Genomic DNA, 14,521 nt, shown 5'->3' on the forward strand with positions numbered 1-14,521 from the left:
TACTGTCGCCGGGCCACCCTAGGGGGAAAGGGTGTTGTCCCTCTGCCTGCTCCCCCTTGGGGGCTCAGTGGCCGTCATCCTCCAGAGGCCACTGGACAAGTCAGGCCTGGGCCCGCAGTGACGAAACTTGTTGGGCCTCACAGGATGGGTGTGGAGCCGGTCCTGGTCTCCCCATCCCAATGAGACCCCAAGTTATCGCCCGCAAACAGCCTCTCTGGCTCCTGATCAAGCTGCTCAACGGCCATGATCCCAGAGACTCAGGAGCAAATCTTGAAACCCAGTGGCTTTTGGCAGAAATCCCTCCAGATTTAAGTGTTAAAATTTCAGAATTTCAAAACCACATGGCCCTACTGCAGCCACTCAACATCATATGTTATTCATAACCAGCAATAGTAACACAAATTGTCTACTGTTGCCTTTTCAGCAGATCTGAGTGTTGGGGTAAAATCTCAGATAATAATGGTGGGTCTGGTGTCGAAATATTGAATGTGATCAAAGTAGAGAGAGAGTAATGTGGAAACCATCTGCCCCACAGGTAGGGAGAGGGTGTGGGACGGAGGTACACTGGGGTTGGTGGGGGTGGAGAATGGGCACTGGTGAAGGTACGGGTGTTTCATTGCATGACCGAGACTTAGGAGCCCTGCGAAAGCTTTGTAACTGCTCTCATGGTGATTCAATAAATAAAATTATAAAAAATGAAAAAAAAAACTATTGCTCCTACTTAAAATGCTCCTTTCATCCTCTGGATATTAACATGCCACTCCACTCTCACTGTCAAATATCACTCTCATAAAAGCTCACGTTGGGGTGGAAAAGATAGTATAGTGGCTAAGGTGCTTGCCTTGCATGCGCCCAACCTGGATTTGATTCCCAGCATCCCATATGGTCCCCTGAGTGAGTGAGTCCTGAGTACAGTGCCAGGAGTAACCCCTGAGCATCGCCAGGTCTGACCCCCAAACAATAACAACAGAAAGCTCACCTTATGCCCAGGGATGTGGCTCAGCAGTAGAGTGCCAGCCTTGCAGGTGTGAGACCTCGGGTTTAATCCCCAGCACCTCCCCAGAGCACTGCCCCCTTTGTTGAGTGCGATGCCAGAGCCACAAGTGTGCAACCCTAGGACACTGAAACAAAGACAACAAAGGAAAGGTGGGGGGTGGAGCAAAAGGCTCACGCAATTGAAATTGCATCCTCTTCCCCAACAATTTTGAATCCCCTTTACCTTTCTCCATTTTCCAAAGTATTTACCTCTGAACATTCTCATATCATAGTGCACATGCGGGCAAACTTTAGGGGGTTGGAGAGATAGTACAGCAGGTAGGGCACTTGCCTTGCATGCGGCCAACCGGGGTCTGATCCCCAGCATCCTTCCCTCAAGCACTGCCAGGAATGATTCCTCAGTGCAGAGTCAGGAGAAACCCCTGAGCATTGTGAGGTGTGGCCCCAAAAGACAAAACCAAAAATTTATTTTGTACACCACACCCCTAATGTGTCCACATTTGGTACAAAATAGACATACCATCATTTTCAAAGAATAGCATATCTTTGTAAAGCATGTGCCTTGCCTATCTTTCACTAAAGAGTTTTCTTGGTAAAGTATTTGTCATGTATGTATGCGGCTGACCAGGATTTGATCCTCCAAGACCCACCAGGAGTGATCCCTGAATACAAAATCAGAAGTAAGCCCTGTACACAGCCAAGTATGGCCCAAAACTGGCCCAAAACAAAAACAAACCAAAAAAGAGTTCCTGCTGTGCTTGCAGGAAGCCCAAATTTAATCCCCAGGACCCAGAAGCACTATACAGAGTACCTTCATCCCATTCCAGCACCACTGAGTGTAGCCCCAAAACAAAGTTCCTTGAGGAGCCAGAAATATAACTTGATGGCAGAGGAACTGTTTTTTACATGAATGAGGCCCTTGGTTTGAACCCTAGCACTACAAAAATAGAAAAGATTTTCCTTAAGACTTGTTTACTGAGTAGTGTCCTCAACACCTGCCCTTGAGTCAGCTTGACAATAGATACCTAATGCAGATACGCAACTGATTACAGGCATCCCATCTGAAACACAATTCTGCCTGCCATAGAAAAATTATGTCTCACAGCTGTGTTTAAAAACAAATAAAGAATATCAGAATTCAGTGGTCTTTTCAATCAACTGAATTTACATTTTATGCCTTAACTTCATGTATCTAAGAACTATTTTAAACTAAAATGAGCAGTTAGTCGATCCTTCCGCTAGTCATGCCTCTTCTACAAGCCTACTCAAATCTTTTCATGTTTGAGAACTACTTATACGTGCCACACTGTGCCAAATGCTGCTCAGACTACTCTCACGCAGTCCTCCCAAAAGCCATGTGAGGTTGCTATCATTACAATACCTATTTCAAAGATGGAAAAAACCTAAGTTCAGAGAGATGAAGTTACTGGTCCAAGATTTAACCAGTGCTCAAACCCAAGTCTGCCTGGCAATAAGAAGCAAGTTCTTTAACCCTACACGATTCTGCCTTTCTCTCTCCAGTGGTTTATTCAATAACTGACATATATACTATTTCTGGGTTTGTTGTCATTTCTCTTCTCTAGTTTCAGTTTCCACATCTGAAAAACAGGTGATGCATATCAAGAGCCCTTCCGGTTGTTACAAGTAATTTGACCAAAAGTATTTTATAATTCTTCTTTAAGTCTGTGCAAGTATATACACATATACTTCAGAACTTAATCACTGTCAAAAATCCAAAACTGTGGAATCAAAATGAAAATGAAAACTATGAGACCTTTTATTAGACATTAACACCTTCCCCTCATGTCTCTTAAGGATGCACATCTGAGTTCAGTTTCCAGGTAGCATGAAAAATAATATCCCCAAAATGCAATAATAAGGTCCTTAAAACCCCACTTCATCAAACCACCTGATCAAAGGAACTGAAAGTAGCACTAATACTTAGCCCATTTGGGGGCTGGCATAGTTATTTTGTAAAGAACAAGCTCAATAAGGATTTGCTGGATCATGATACACATTTTTTGAGGTTTTCCAAGTCTGAAACCCAAAGTCTGTGAGTTATTTTAACTGGACTGATGATTGGGCAGTAAATCGAAACAATTTACTAAGAAAAACGTTAACTTATGAAAGAATCCATGAAAAGATAACACTATGCTGAGACAACTCACTATTATACGTAGGAGTTGGATCTTTAGAAAAGCTGAATTATTTCTTACTCTGTTGAGGTAATTATCAACAGACCCATCGAATCTTTTTGTGTATTTTTGTGTATTTGCAATTGAACCTTACAACTGTCGAGTGAGATTCAGACATTTCTGAACCAAGATGAAAAGGTTTGGCTAAGTGTTCCCAACAAGAGCCAAGGCAAAAAGGGTCAAAAGAGCAAATCTCCTGGACTCACATCCTAGTCGCACAGGTGACCGTTTCATCAGAAACTTCTATCCACCGTTAAATCTGAAATGAGTCGCGCAGTCGTCAGTCCTGTCTTCAACCAATACCAGCAAAAGGAATTAAGGAATAGCTGTTTAAAACAATAGTCTCGTGAAGGCGGAGGGAATAAGTGAATCCAGACTTTGGAGTGCTAGTTCTCCTCGGGAAGCAGACACAGTAGCAGCTATGTAGCCCTCAGGCGAAATGGGGAAAGGTCCTAGGCTGCAAAAGGTCCTAGTGGGCACGAACTACCCTTCAGTTTTCTCAACCAGTCTCTTTAGAGAATCCGCAAAGGATTCTCGGTTTAACTTAGTCTTCGCAAGAAGAAAGTCATCCATTTAAGGCAAGAGGTTCCGGTTACCAAGGAAGTAGGGTCCGAAAGTGTGCAAATTCCGTGATCTGGCGAAGAATGCGTGCCCCTCCGGAGGCTTTCATTTTCGGACGGAAAAACAAACTCGGTGTCACCTCAACTGCCGGGCCGCACAAACCTCGCCACCATTACAAAACCCCAGCGCCAAAGGTGCGGAACGTAGAACAGTCGCAAACCCTCCGAGGCTGGAACTGAGTTCCAGGCAGGGGGAAGCGGGGGAAGCAAAACCAAACCCGACAGGCAGCGCGGGCCTCTCCGCGGCCCGGAGCCCGGTGACGCGCTCCAGGCCCTTCCGGTCGGGGCCGCCGTCACTGGGAAGCCGGGCGACGGGCTGGGCTTCCACCCGAGCCCGGGGATTCGAGGCCTAGCCTCGCCGGCGCCCTCTCGCCAGGTCGGGCGGCGGCGGCTCCTCGGACTCAGTTCCTTCGCCTAGAGAGGGGCCGGCGCCGGCCGCCGAGAGTCCGCGGAGGCTCCCGGAGCGCCTCGGGCCGGCGGGCTCGCTGCGGACCGTGAGGACGCGGCGGTGGCGGCGGCGGCGGCGGCGGCTGAGGCCGTGGCCGCCCCTCCCCCACCGGCCTGGTCCAACCGCCGCGGCGACGCGAGCAGCGGCGCCAACGCCGGGCCCAACCGCCGGCCCGCGGCCGAATGGCCCGGGCGACCCGAGGCGGCGGCGCGGGCCTGCTCCCCCACCCCCGGCGCCCGCGCGAGTCCCCCGCGGACCGGCCCGTTACTCTCGCGCCGCCACCCGTCAGGACGCGCCGCCCTCGGTTCGGCTGGAGGCGGCCACGGAGCTGATACTTACTCAGGGGTCGGGTGCTCCGGGTCGTAGAAATCCCCCATCTTTGGAGGCGGCTGCGGCGGCAGCTGCTTCATCGGGAGCGGCGGCCGGCAGCGACGCGAGCCCCCTCCCCGCGGCTGGGTGACGCGAGGGAGGGGACAGAGGGGTGGGGAGGAGGCCGCTGGTCCGACCGCGGCGGCGGCGGCGGCGGCGGCAGGGGCGGCCCGCGTCGCTGGCTCGCTCGCGCCCTCCCTCCCTCCCTCCGGCGCCCGCCCGCCGCCCTCTCCCCCACACTCACACGGGGAGCGACGCACACCCCGCCCGCCCCTCCGCCGCGCAGGCCCGGCCCCTTAAAGAGACACGCACGGGCTGCGGCGGCCGGCCCGGGGCGCTCGGCGGGTCCCCGGCGCGGCCGCTCCCCGGAACAATAAGCCCCGGGCCCCAGGCCGCGAACGGCCCGGCCCCGGCCCCGACCTGACGGAGGTCGGGGCGCGGGGGGTCGGGGGGTCTGAGGCGGCGCCGGGCCCACCCCGAGGTGGTTTGCCCCGGACGCCAGGGGAACCGCCGCCGCCGGTGCCCGCCGGGACGCCGGGCTTCCTGCCCCGTCGCCCCGGAGGACGTCGCTCCCCGCAGCCCGGAGCCCGCTCGCGCGCACAGCCCTTTCCCGGGGCCTCCGGGCTCGCAGGGAGCGCGGCCGCCGGGTCCCCGGAGCCTCTCCCGCTGCCGCTGCCTTTTCTTTCTCCTCCACGCCCGCCCAGCCCCTGCGGCGGCCTCTTCTCGCCCGCCCGCTCCGAAGTGGGAACCCGGAAGAGAATTGGGGTGGGGGGGGGACGGCCAGGGGCTTGGCGGAGGGGGGGGAGGGGTCGCCCCTAAGGCCAAATGCCGGGACACCCCAGCCCTTCTCCTGCCGAGTCCTGGCCCTCCCGGGGCGGCGTCCCGCCACCCGACGTGAAGTAGGAGTATTTGAAGAGGTATTTTTGGAGGAGACTTAAAGCGATTAAGTTCTCGGGCGTTGAAAAGTTTATGGTAATTGATCTTTGGGATGGGGGGAGGGCACATCCGGCGTGCTCAGGGCTCAGGGACCCTGCGTGGAGCTGAGGATACAACCGGCGTGGCTGCATGCAAGGCTAGTGCTTATCCCGGTACTGTTGATCGCTCTGGCCCCAAGTGGTCATTTTGAAAGTGTGGGGGTTCCAAAAAGAACCGTGTGTGTGTGTGTCTGTGTGTCTGTGTGTCTGTGTGTCTGTGTGTGTCTGTGTCTGTGTCTGTCTGTCTGTGGCTCGGGATCGGGTTTGGGACAGAATGTGTGCCCTCTCCCACCTTTCTCAGGCAGAAATGCAGCCACCACCCCATTACTTGGTCTTTGAGGGCAGTGGACCTGAGGGTGGATTCCTCATGAACAGGATTAGTGCCCTTATGAAAGAGACCCCCTTGCTAGGTCCCCTGTCTTCCCTGCACAAGTAGAAAACCCCACAGAGTTTTGGTTGTAGATGCCTGTTGGTGTTTTACTATCATGGTTTCTCACTTGGGAGTCTGTTGGTTTTTTTCTCCCCTAGGGCCTTTAGGCAGGCATCCTGGGCCAGGAGGGCGTGTTAAACCTCTGGTTGGAGTCTAGCTTCTTTCTGTAAAATGAGACTATCCGTGTGGGCAGGTCCTCTCACTGTTGTGAAGATTAAATTAGGTATTTGTGAAGCTGTAAACCTTCAGTGCAAGTCAGCACTTGCGACCTTGAAGTGCAGCGATTACGAGTTCTACCTGGCACTGTTACCAGCCCTGCCACTCTCTAGCTATGTGACGTTGCACATGGCAATTTTTCATGCTTTCAATTTTTCATACTTTTACTGTAAAGTAGGAGTATCACCCATAGCACAGAAGATGTTGTATTATTAAACCTTCTTGCCCAGTGTCACTCATTGAGAAGTGTCCAGTCAGTGCTATCTTTTAGGCTGTGAAAGGATAGTGCAGAGTCCTGTGTCATTGGGAACTTTCAACATTGGACAGAGAGAGCTTTTTTAATTTTAGGTGGAGATGAAGGAGAAAATGTAAGTATGAAACAATAAGAACCTAAACTGAAGGGCCAGAGAGATAATAAAGAGGGTAGGGTACTTGTTTTGCATGCAGCTGACCAGGGTTCAATCCCTGACATCCCATATGGTCCCCTGAGCACTGCCAGGAGTGATCCCTGAGTGCAGAGCCAGGAGTACAGCAGGTAGGGCACTTTCCTTGCACGTGCCAATCCCTGGCATCCCATATAGTTACCCCAGTTCTGCCAGGAGTGATCCCTGAACACAGAGCCAGGGGTAAGCCCTGAGCCTCACTGGGTATGGCCCAAAACACAAAAATCAAAAAAGGCCGAGGAGATAGCTCAGAGGGCTGTAATCTATGTCTGTCTTGTATGAGGTTCTGAGTTCAATCCTTCAAGCACTGCCAAGTGTAGCCATGGTGATCCCAGGCTCCCAAGTACTGCTAAGGTCCACAAAGAAATCACAAGAAAAGGGAAGCTATTTTGAGGTTATACCTAGCATTACTCGGGCTTGCTCCTGGTTCTGTGCTCAGGGCACGTGGAATACCAAGGATAGAACCCAGGTCAGCTGCACGCAAGTCAAATACTCTCCTTATATTATTGCTTCTGCCCACAGGGAAAACACTTTATTTTTTTTTCTTTTTGGGTCACACCCGGCAATGCACAGGGGTTACTCCTGGCTCTGCGCTCAGGAATTACCCCTGGCAGTGCTCAGGGGACCATGTGGGATGCTGGGAATTGAACCAGGGTCGGCCGCGTGCAAGGCAAGCGCCCTACCCGCTGTGCTATTGCTCCAGCCCCAAGGAAAACACTTTAAAAGGTTAAAAAAGCACTTGTAGGACTGGGAATATAGTATGGCAGGGAAGGTGCTTGCCTTGCACATGGATGAGTGAGGTTCTTTCCCTGGTACCCGAAATGATCCCTCGAGCCCTGCCAGAAATGATCCCCAAGCACAGAGTCGGGAGTAAGCTCTGAGTACCGCCAGCAGGTGGCCCAAAAACAAAATAATTGGGGACTAGTGAGCTCAACAGAATACATGCTTTACATGCCAAAGGCCTGGATGTGATCCTTGGCAACACATGGTTTCTTGAAGCACCATCAGCAATAACTTTCAAACACAGAGCCAGGAGTAGATAATGCGCATCACCACATGTGGCCCCAAACTAAAAAGCAACAATTAAAAATAGATAATAAATAATCCATTTTCTCTCAAAAAAGAAAGGGAGGTCAAAGAGATAAGAAGGTAAGGCACTTGCCTTGTATGTGACTGTAGTGACCACGACCCTAGCTTGAGTCCCCACACCACATATGGTCCCAGGAGTGCTGCTATGGCTCACTTCTCAGCAGAGAATGAGGAATAGCCCCTGAGCACCATCGTTTGCACCTATAATACCCCCTCAAATAAAATTCATATTTATTGGGGCCAGAGAAATAGTATAAGGGGTAAGGCTTGCCTTGCATACAGCTGACACTGGTTCTGTCCCTAGCACCACATATCCCTGAGTACAGAGCCAGGAGTGATCCCTAAGCACTGTCGGGTGTGGCCCTCAAACAAAAAAGGACCTGGTTCAAGTGGTTGGAGCACATGTCCTACATGCTCAAAGCCCCCAGTTTGATCCCTGATACCACCGAGCCATTGAGCACTAGGAGGTATTGCCCTGGAGCTTCCCCAGGCATCACCAGATCCCCAGGCATAAACCACCCAGCACAGTTGGTCAAGTGTTCCTGGAACTGAGCAACTGAGCATCCTCCAGGCCCTGAGCATTGCTTGGGAACCAAAAAAAAACCAGGGTTGAGCATTTGGGAACACCAGTATACCAGTATTCCAGTATTGATAGTTCAGAAGGTCAGAAAGAATGATAAGCCAGCAAAGGGGCAAAGGTAAACTTAAACAAACAGGAGTCTGGTCTCATGGAAGCCTGGAAAGAATGCTTTCACATAAAACAACGAAATTCAGAAGCAGTACGCTTTTCATTCCAAGCTACTTTAAAGATTTACCCTTATATCAGTTACTAGTTGTTGCATAACAAAACAAGAATAATCATCTATTGTGCTAATTTTCAGTCTTGCCAGGACTCAGATGAGGGGTGTTTGTTTCTGATCCTCATGGCAGTATGTGGCACAACAACTGAGAGCGAGGAGATTGTTTTCAGGGTGACTGGCTCCCATTGCCCGCAAGGGGTGCAGGCAGTTGGCCAGCAGTTTCCCAAGTGGGTGATACTGCCCCTGGGCGGGAGGAGGCTGGCAGGGGTGGTGGGGGGAGGTTCAAACAACCCAGGGAGGAGGTAGCCTCCCATGTCACTGAGGGGTACTGAGGGGAGCTGATTTTTGCTGTTTGTTGTTTAAATATTTTCAAGGGGAGCCTGAGTGACTTAATTTTTTTTCCAAAATGGGAGCAATGGGGCAAGTAAGTTTGGGAACCTTTGGGCTAGTAGCTCAACACTCAGAATCTAAGTCCTCAGTTCTTCCTTTTAGGCCTTTCCACATCTCTAGGGCTCTCTCAAAGCATGATGGTGTTTCTAACAGTATGTGTCTAAAGAAGGAGCCAGATGGAAGCTATATTGATTTTTATGACCGGTCTTAGTCATATATCATTACTTCTACTGCATTAATTGAAGCAATCACAAGGTCCACCCAAGTCCAAGGGTGTATATTCAAGAGAATATCACCACCCCTTAAAAGGGAAGTGGCGGGGCTGGAGTGATAGCACAGTGGGTAGGGCGTTTACCTTGCATGCAGCCGACGACCCGGGTTTGATCCCAGCATCCCATATGGTCCCCTGAGCACCACCAGGAGTAATTTCTGAGTGCAGAGCCAGGAGTAAAATGGATTGAGCATTGCCGGGTGTGCCCCAGAAAGAAAAAAAAAGGTGGGGGGGGAGTGGCAAGAGACAGAAAGTGCACTTTGGATAAAAAATGTTAGTGTTGTCATTTGGGGAAAATATCCACATGATTCTAGACAGTCATAATAGCTAAAAATAAAAGTTTAGAAATAGCTGCACAGCACAGATATGTAACAAATTTATTGGTATAGTATATTAAAGTTTAAAATGTTCAGAGGGGCGAGATAGTACAGTGGGAAGGGTATTTGCCTTGCACACAGCCATTATTGCATATGGTCCCCCTGAGCACTACTGGGAGTAATTTTTGAGTGCAGAGCCAGGAGTAATCCCTCAGCATTGCAGGTGTGGCCCCAAAACAAAAAGTTCCTAGGGGCTGGAGAGAGACTACAGTGGGTAGGGCACTTGCCTGCACAAAACTGGGTTTTCATCCCTGTCACCCCATACGTTCCCTTCAGAACTGCTGGGTGTGGCCCCAAAACAAACCAACCAAAAAAATGTTATGGGGGTTCAGAGAAATGGTAGAGGGTTTAAGGTATTTGCTTTGCATATGGTCAACCTCAGTATGAATCATGGAATCACATAAGGTCCCATGAGCACCACCAGAAATGACCCCTGAGCATAAAGCCTGAACTAGCCACTGAGCACTGTTGGGTGCTCAAATTCTCTTCCTCTTAAAAAAAAAAAAGGAAATAAAAGGCAATGAACTGGGAAGATAGTTCGAAGAGTTAAAGTGAATGTGTTACAAGCCTGAGACCTGGGTTTAATCTCTGGCAATGCATGGTTCCTTGTGCCCTACTGGGAGTGACTTCTGAGCACTGAGCCAGGAGTAGCCTCTAAACACCACTGTAGGCCTCCAAACACTGTACTACTGCACTGTACTCCCATTGTTCATCTATTTGCTTGAGCGGTCACCAGTAATGTCTCCATTGTGAGACTTGTTACTATTTTTGGCATATCGAATACATCACGGGTAGCTTGCCAGGCTTTGCCGTGTAGGCAGGATACTCTCGGTAGCTTGCGGGGCTCTCCAAGAGGGACGGAGGAATCGAACCCGGGTCAGCCGCATGCAAGGCAAACGCCCTACCCTCAGCGCTATTGCTCCAGCCCAAACAAACAAAAATTTTATTTTGAAGGTAAGAAATGGATGATATTCTTAGATAAAACATTGCCAACTTGAATCAAGAAGAATCATGGGCCAGGGATGTAGCTCAGCAGTAGAGCACTTAATTTGTATGTATAAGGTATGGGTTCAGTCTCCAACACAACAAAACATACGATTCATAAAGATTGAATAAACAGAGGAAATAAGTCACTCAAATATCTGTTTAAAGAATGGGCTAAGGCCAGAGAGATAGTACAGCAGGTAGGTGTTAGCCTTACTGCTGACAAGTTTTCAGTCCCTGGCAACTCATGGTCCCCTGTGCCCTGCCAGGAGTGATTCCTGAGCACAGAGCAAGAAGTAACTCTAAGCCTCACCAGGTATGGCCCCAAAATAAAAAAAGTAAAAAAATAAAAACAGTGGGGCTGGAGCAATATTTAGAAGGTAGGGTGTTTGGTCCCCCAAGCACCCTCAAGGCGTCATTCCTGAGTGCAAAGCCAGGAGTAACTCCTGATTGCCAGGTGTGCCCCCCCCAAATTTTTTTCATATGATTATCTCAATAAATATAAAAACACTAACATTCATGACTGACATATAAAGTTAATCAACTAGTATTAGAATAAATTTCTTTGAGTATGGAAACGTTTATTAGAAAGTTATGGAGAACATAGCAATAGAACATTGTAAACTTTTCCGTTCATGCCAGAAACAAGTTCACTGCTAGATAACACTGTGCTACAGAGCCCAAAAAATTAATTAAAATCTATAAATAGGAAGAAAATTTATACATTTTCTGCACAAAATATGACTGGTGATTTTACTTGAAAACTTAAGAAAATCAACTGGCAAACTTTTAAATCTGATAAACGTCAATATAGTTGAATTTAAGCCTATTTTAAGGAATCCTTTGATTCTTCTGTCCATTTGTTTTTGTTTGGGGGCCACGCCAGCGGTGTAAGGCTTTCTTCTGATTCTGCGCTCAAGGGATCGTTCCTGTCAGGGCTCCAGGGACCATTTGGGATGCCAGAGATCAAATCCAGATCAGCCCTGTGCAAAACAAGAGCCCTGTCCACTGTACAATTGCTTTGACCCCAAGGAGTCCTGTGATTCTTATACAGAAAAGGAGCAACAGATCCAAGGTACATTTGGGGAAAAGTGCAGAGAAGTCACACACAAGTTTTCAAGTTTCCCTAGGGCCACACAGGTTACATGCCCTTTCTAGCAGCAAGCTATGGAGACATTGAAAATGTCTCTGCCTAGGACTAGAGAGAAAGTAAAGTGGGTAAAGTTTTTCCATTGCACATGGCTGATTCCAATTAAATCCCTGGTACACCGTATGTTGCACCTGATAGTTGCCAGGATGGCAGAGCCAGAAGTAAGCCCTGAAAACAATTGAAGAAAAGAAGGACAAAAGGAGGGAAGAAGGGAAGGAAAGAAGGAAGGGAGGGAGGGAGAGGGGAGGAAGGGAGGGAAAGAGGGAGGGAGGGAGGGAGGGAGGAAAGAAGGAAGGAAGGAAGGAAGGAAGGAAGGAAGGAAGGAAGGAAGGAAGGAAGGAATCTCTGCCAAAGGAAGGCCACTTTTGTCCATGGATCTGAAGGTAATTTTTTTTTTCAGGCCACACATGACAGTACCCAGGGACTACTTCCAGTGCATTTGCTCAGGAGATGATAGCTATACTGCTTAGGGAACTATGCAGTATCAACCCAGGCCCAGGAGTTTAGGGGATCACTCCTGACAGTACTTTGGGGAACACGCAGTGCTGGGAATTGAACCCAGGGCCTCACACATTCAGTATGAATCCAGGTCTAGGAGTTTAGGGTATCAATCCTGATAGTGCTCTGCAAAACATCCGGTGTTGGGAATTGAACCCAGGGCTTCACACATTCAAGGCAACTGCTCTACTAAGCCACATTCCTGACCTTTGAATTATTTTCAACAAGCATGTTAAATAACTTACAACTGCTTTTATAGAATATTATTTTTTGTTTGTTTTTGGGCCACACTCAGCTATGCATGTGACTTACTCCTGGCTCTGTGCTCAAGGAACACTCCTGGTGGGGCTCTGGGGACCTTATGCAGTGCCAAGGACTGAACCCAGGTTGGCCTTGTGCAAGGCAAGTACCGTACCCACTGCACTATTTCTCTGAAGTCAGAGAATCACATTTCTATTAGAAGGAACCTAGAGGCTTTCAAATTCTTTCTGTCACATGGACTTAGATCAGTGCTTCTCAGACACTGCTTACACCCCCGACTCCCCACTCTTGCTTGCACCAAGAACTTCCATTCTAGCACTGAACAGCTCTTATCTAGGTTTTCCTTCTGAAATACCAGAATTGTCTGCACTCTTTGCACTTCTCTTCTCATATCGAATGTCCCTACTTTCTGGGATTATTCCTTGTCTGAATTCTGTTTTCGAGATTTTATTTTATTTTATTATTTTTATGTAGGAGTACTGCTATTTATTCGGCCACCAGCCACTGATTAGACTGATTGAATTGTGCATGAACTCCACCTTAATTTTTTCCATTTTTTATAATTTTACTTATTTAATCACCATGAGAGCAGCTACAAAGCTTTCGGGTTTAAGTCTCGATCATACAATGAAACACCCATACCTTCACCAGTGCCCTTTCTCCACCACCAAAATCCCCAGTATACCGCCATCCTATGCCCTCCCCCTACCTGTGGGGCAGATGATTTCCAAATTACTCTCTCTATACTTTGATTACATTAAACATTTTGACACACACCCACCATTATTATTTGGGATTTTACCCCAACAATCAGATCTGCCGAAAAGGCAACAGTAGACAATTTGTTTTCTATTGCTGGATAAGAATAACATATGATGTCGCGTGGCTGCAGTAGTGGCTGCACGATTTTGAAATTCCGAAATTTTAACACTTAAATCTGGAGGGATTTCTTGCCAAAACCTGCTAGGTTCTGAGTCTCTGGGATCATGGCCATTAAGCAGCTTGATGAGGAGCCAGAGAGGTCATTTGTGGGTGACAACTCAGGGTCTCATTGGGATGGGGAGGAATGGGCCGGCTCCACCCCCATCCCGTGAGGCCCCATGTGTCTCATCACTGAGGGTCCAACCTGACTGTTCAGAGGCCTCTGGAAGATGGCAGCCACCAGGCCACCAGGGGGAATAGGCCAAGGCACGAAACTTATTCCCACCTGGGGTGGCCCAGTGCCAATAAACTACTGCAAGGACCGGACCCATTTCTGCCAAAAGCCACTGGGTTTCGAGATTTGTTTCTGAGTCTCTGGGATCATGGCCATGAAGCAGCTTGATCAGGAGCCAGAGAGGCCGTTCATGGGCGGCGTCTCAGGGTCTCATTGGGGTGGGGAGGAAAGGGCCAGCTTCACCCCCATCCCGTGAGGCCCTGCGTGTCTCGTCACTGCGTGTCCAAACCTAACTGTCCAATGGCCTCTGGAGGATGGTGGCAACGGAGCCACCTAGGGGGAGCAGGCGGAGGGACATCTTTTTCCCTCTGGGGTGGCCCGATGACAGTAACCTACTGCGTGGTCTGGACCCATTTCTGCCAAAAGCCACCAGGCTTCGAGATTTGTTTCTCAGTCTCTGAGATCATGACCATTAAGCAGCTTGATCAGGAGCCAGAGAAACTGTTTGTGGGTGATGACTCGGGGTCTCGTTGGGATGGGGAGGAAAGGACCGGCTCCACCCCCGTCCTGTGAGGCCTCGCGTGTCTCATCACTGCGGGCCCAAACCTAACTGTCCAATGGCCTCTGGAGGATGGCGGCCACTAGGCCGCCAACAGGGAGCAGGTGGAGGGACAGCACCCTTTCCCCCCTGGGGTGGCCCGGCACGGTCCAGATGCATTACTGCCAAAAGCCGCTGGGTTTCAAGATTTGTTTCTGTGTCCCTGAGATCATGGCCGTTAAGTAGCTTGATCAGGAGCCAGAAAGGCCATTTGTGGACGGCGACTCGGAGTCTCATTGGGACGGGGAGGAAAGGG

The 14,521-nt window shown here is 49.5% G+C and overlaps 1 protein-coding gene across 2 annotated transcripts in view; it reads right to left on the bottom strand.

The window, feature by feature from the left end:
• The window catches only part of SETD2 (SET domain containing 2, histone lysine methyltransferase), a 119,332-nt gene extending 114,535 nt beyond the window's left edge, over window positions 1-4,797 (bottom strand). The window contains exon 1 of one of the 2 annotated variants that reach the window (XR_008794485.1): window positions 4,599-4,794. Coding sequence is in view for 1 of the 2 variants with exons in the window: in XM_056128959.1 (XP_055984934.1) it covers window positions 4,599-4,669 (71 nt within the window). In the remaining variant the exon portion in view is untranslated. Of the gene's footprint in view, window positions 1-4,598 lie in introns of both variants that reach the window. The other variant, XM_056128959.1, reaches the window with a different exon arrangement.
• Window positions 4,798-14,521: the final 9,724 nt, after the last annotated feature.

The sequence above is a fragment of the Sorex fumeus genome, unplaced genomic scaffold (assembly GCF_029834395.1).
Source record: "Sorex fumeus unplaced genomic scaffold, SorFum_2.1 ptg000072l, whole genome shotgun sequence".
Classification (NCBI taxonomy): domain Eukaryota; kingdom Metazoa; phylum Chordata; class Mammalia; order Eulipotyphla; family Soricidae; genus Sorex; species Sorex fumeus.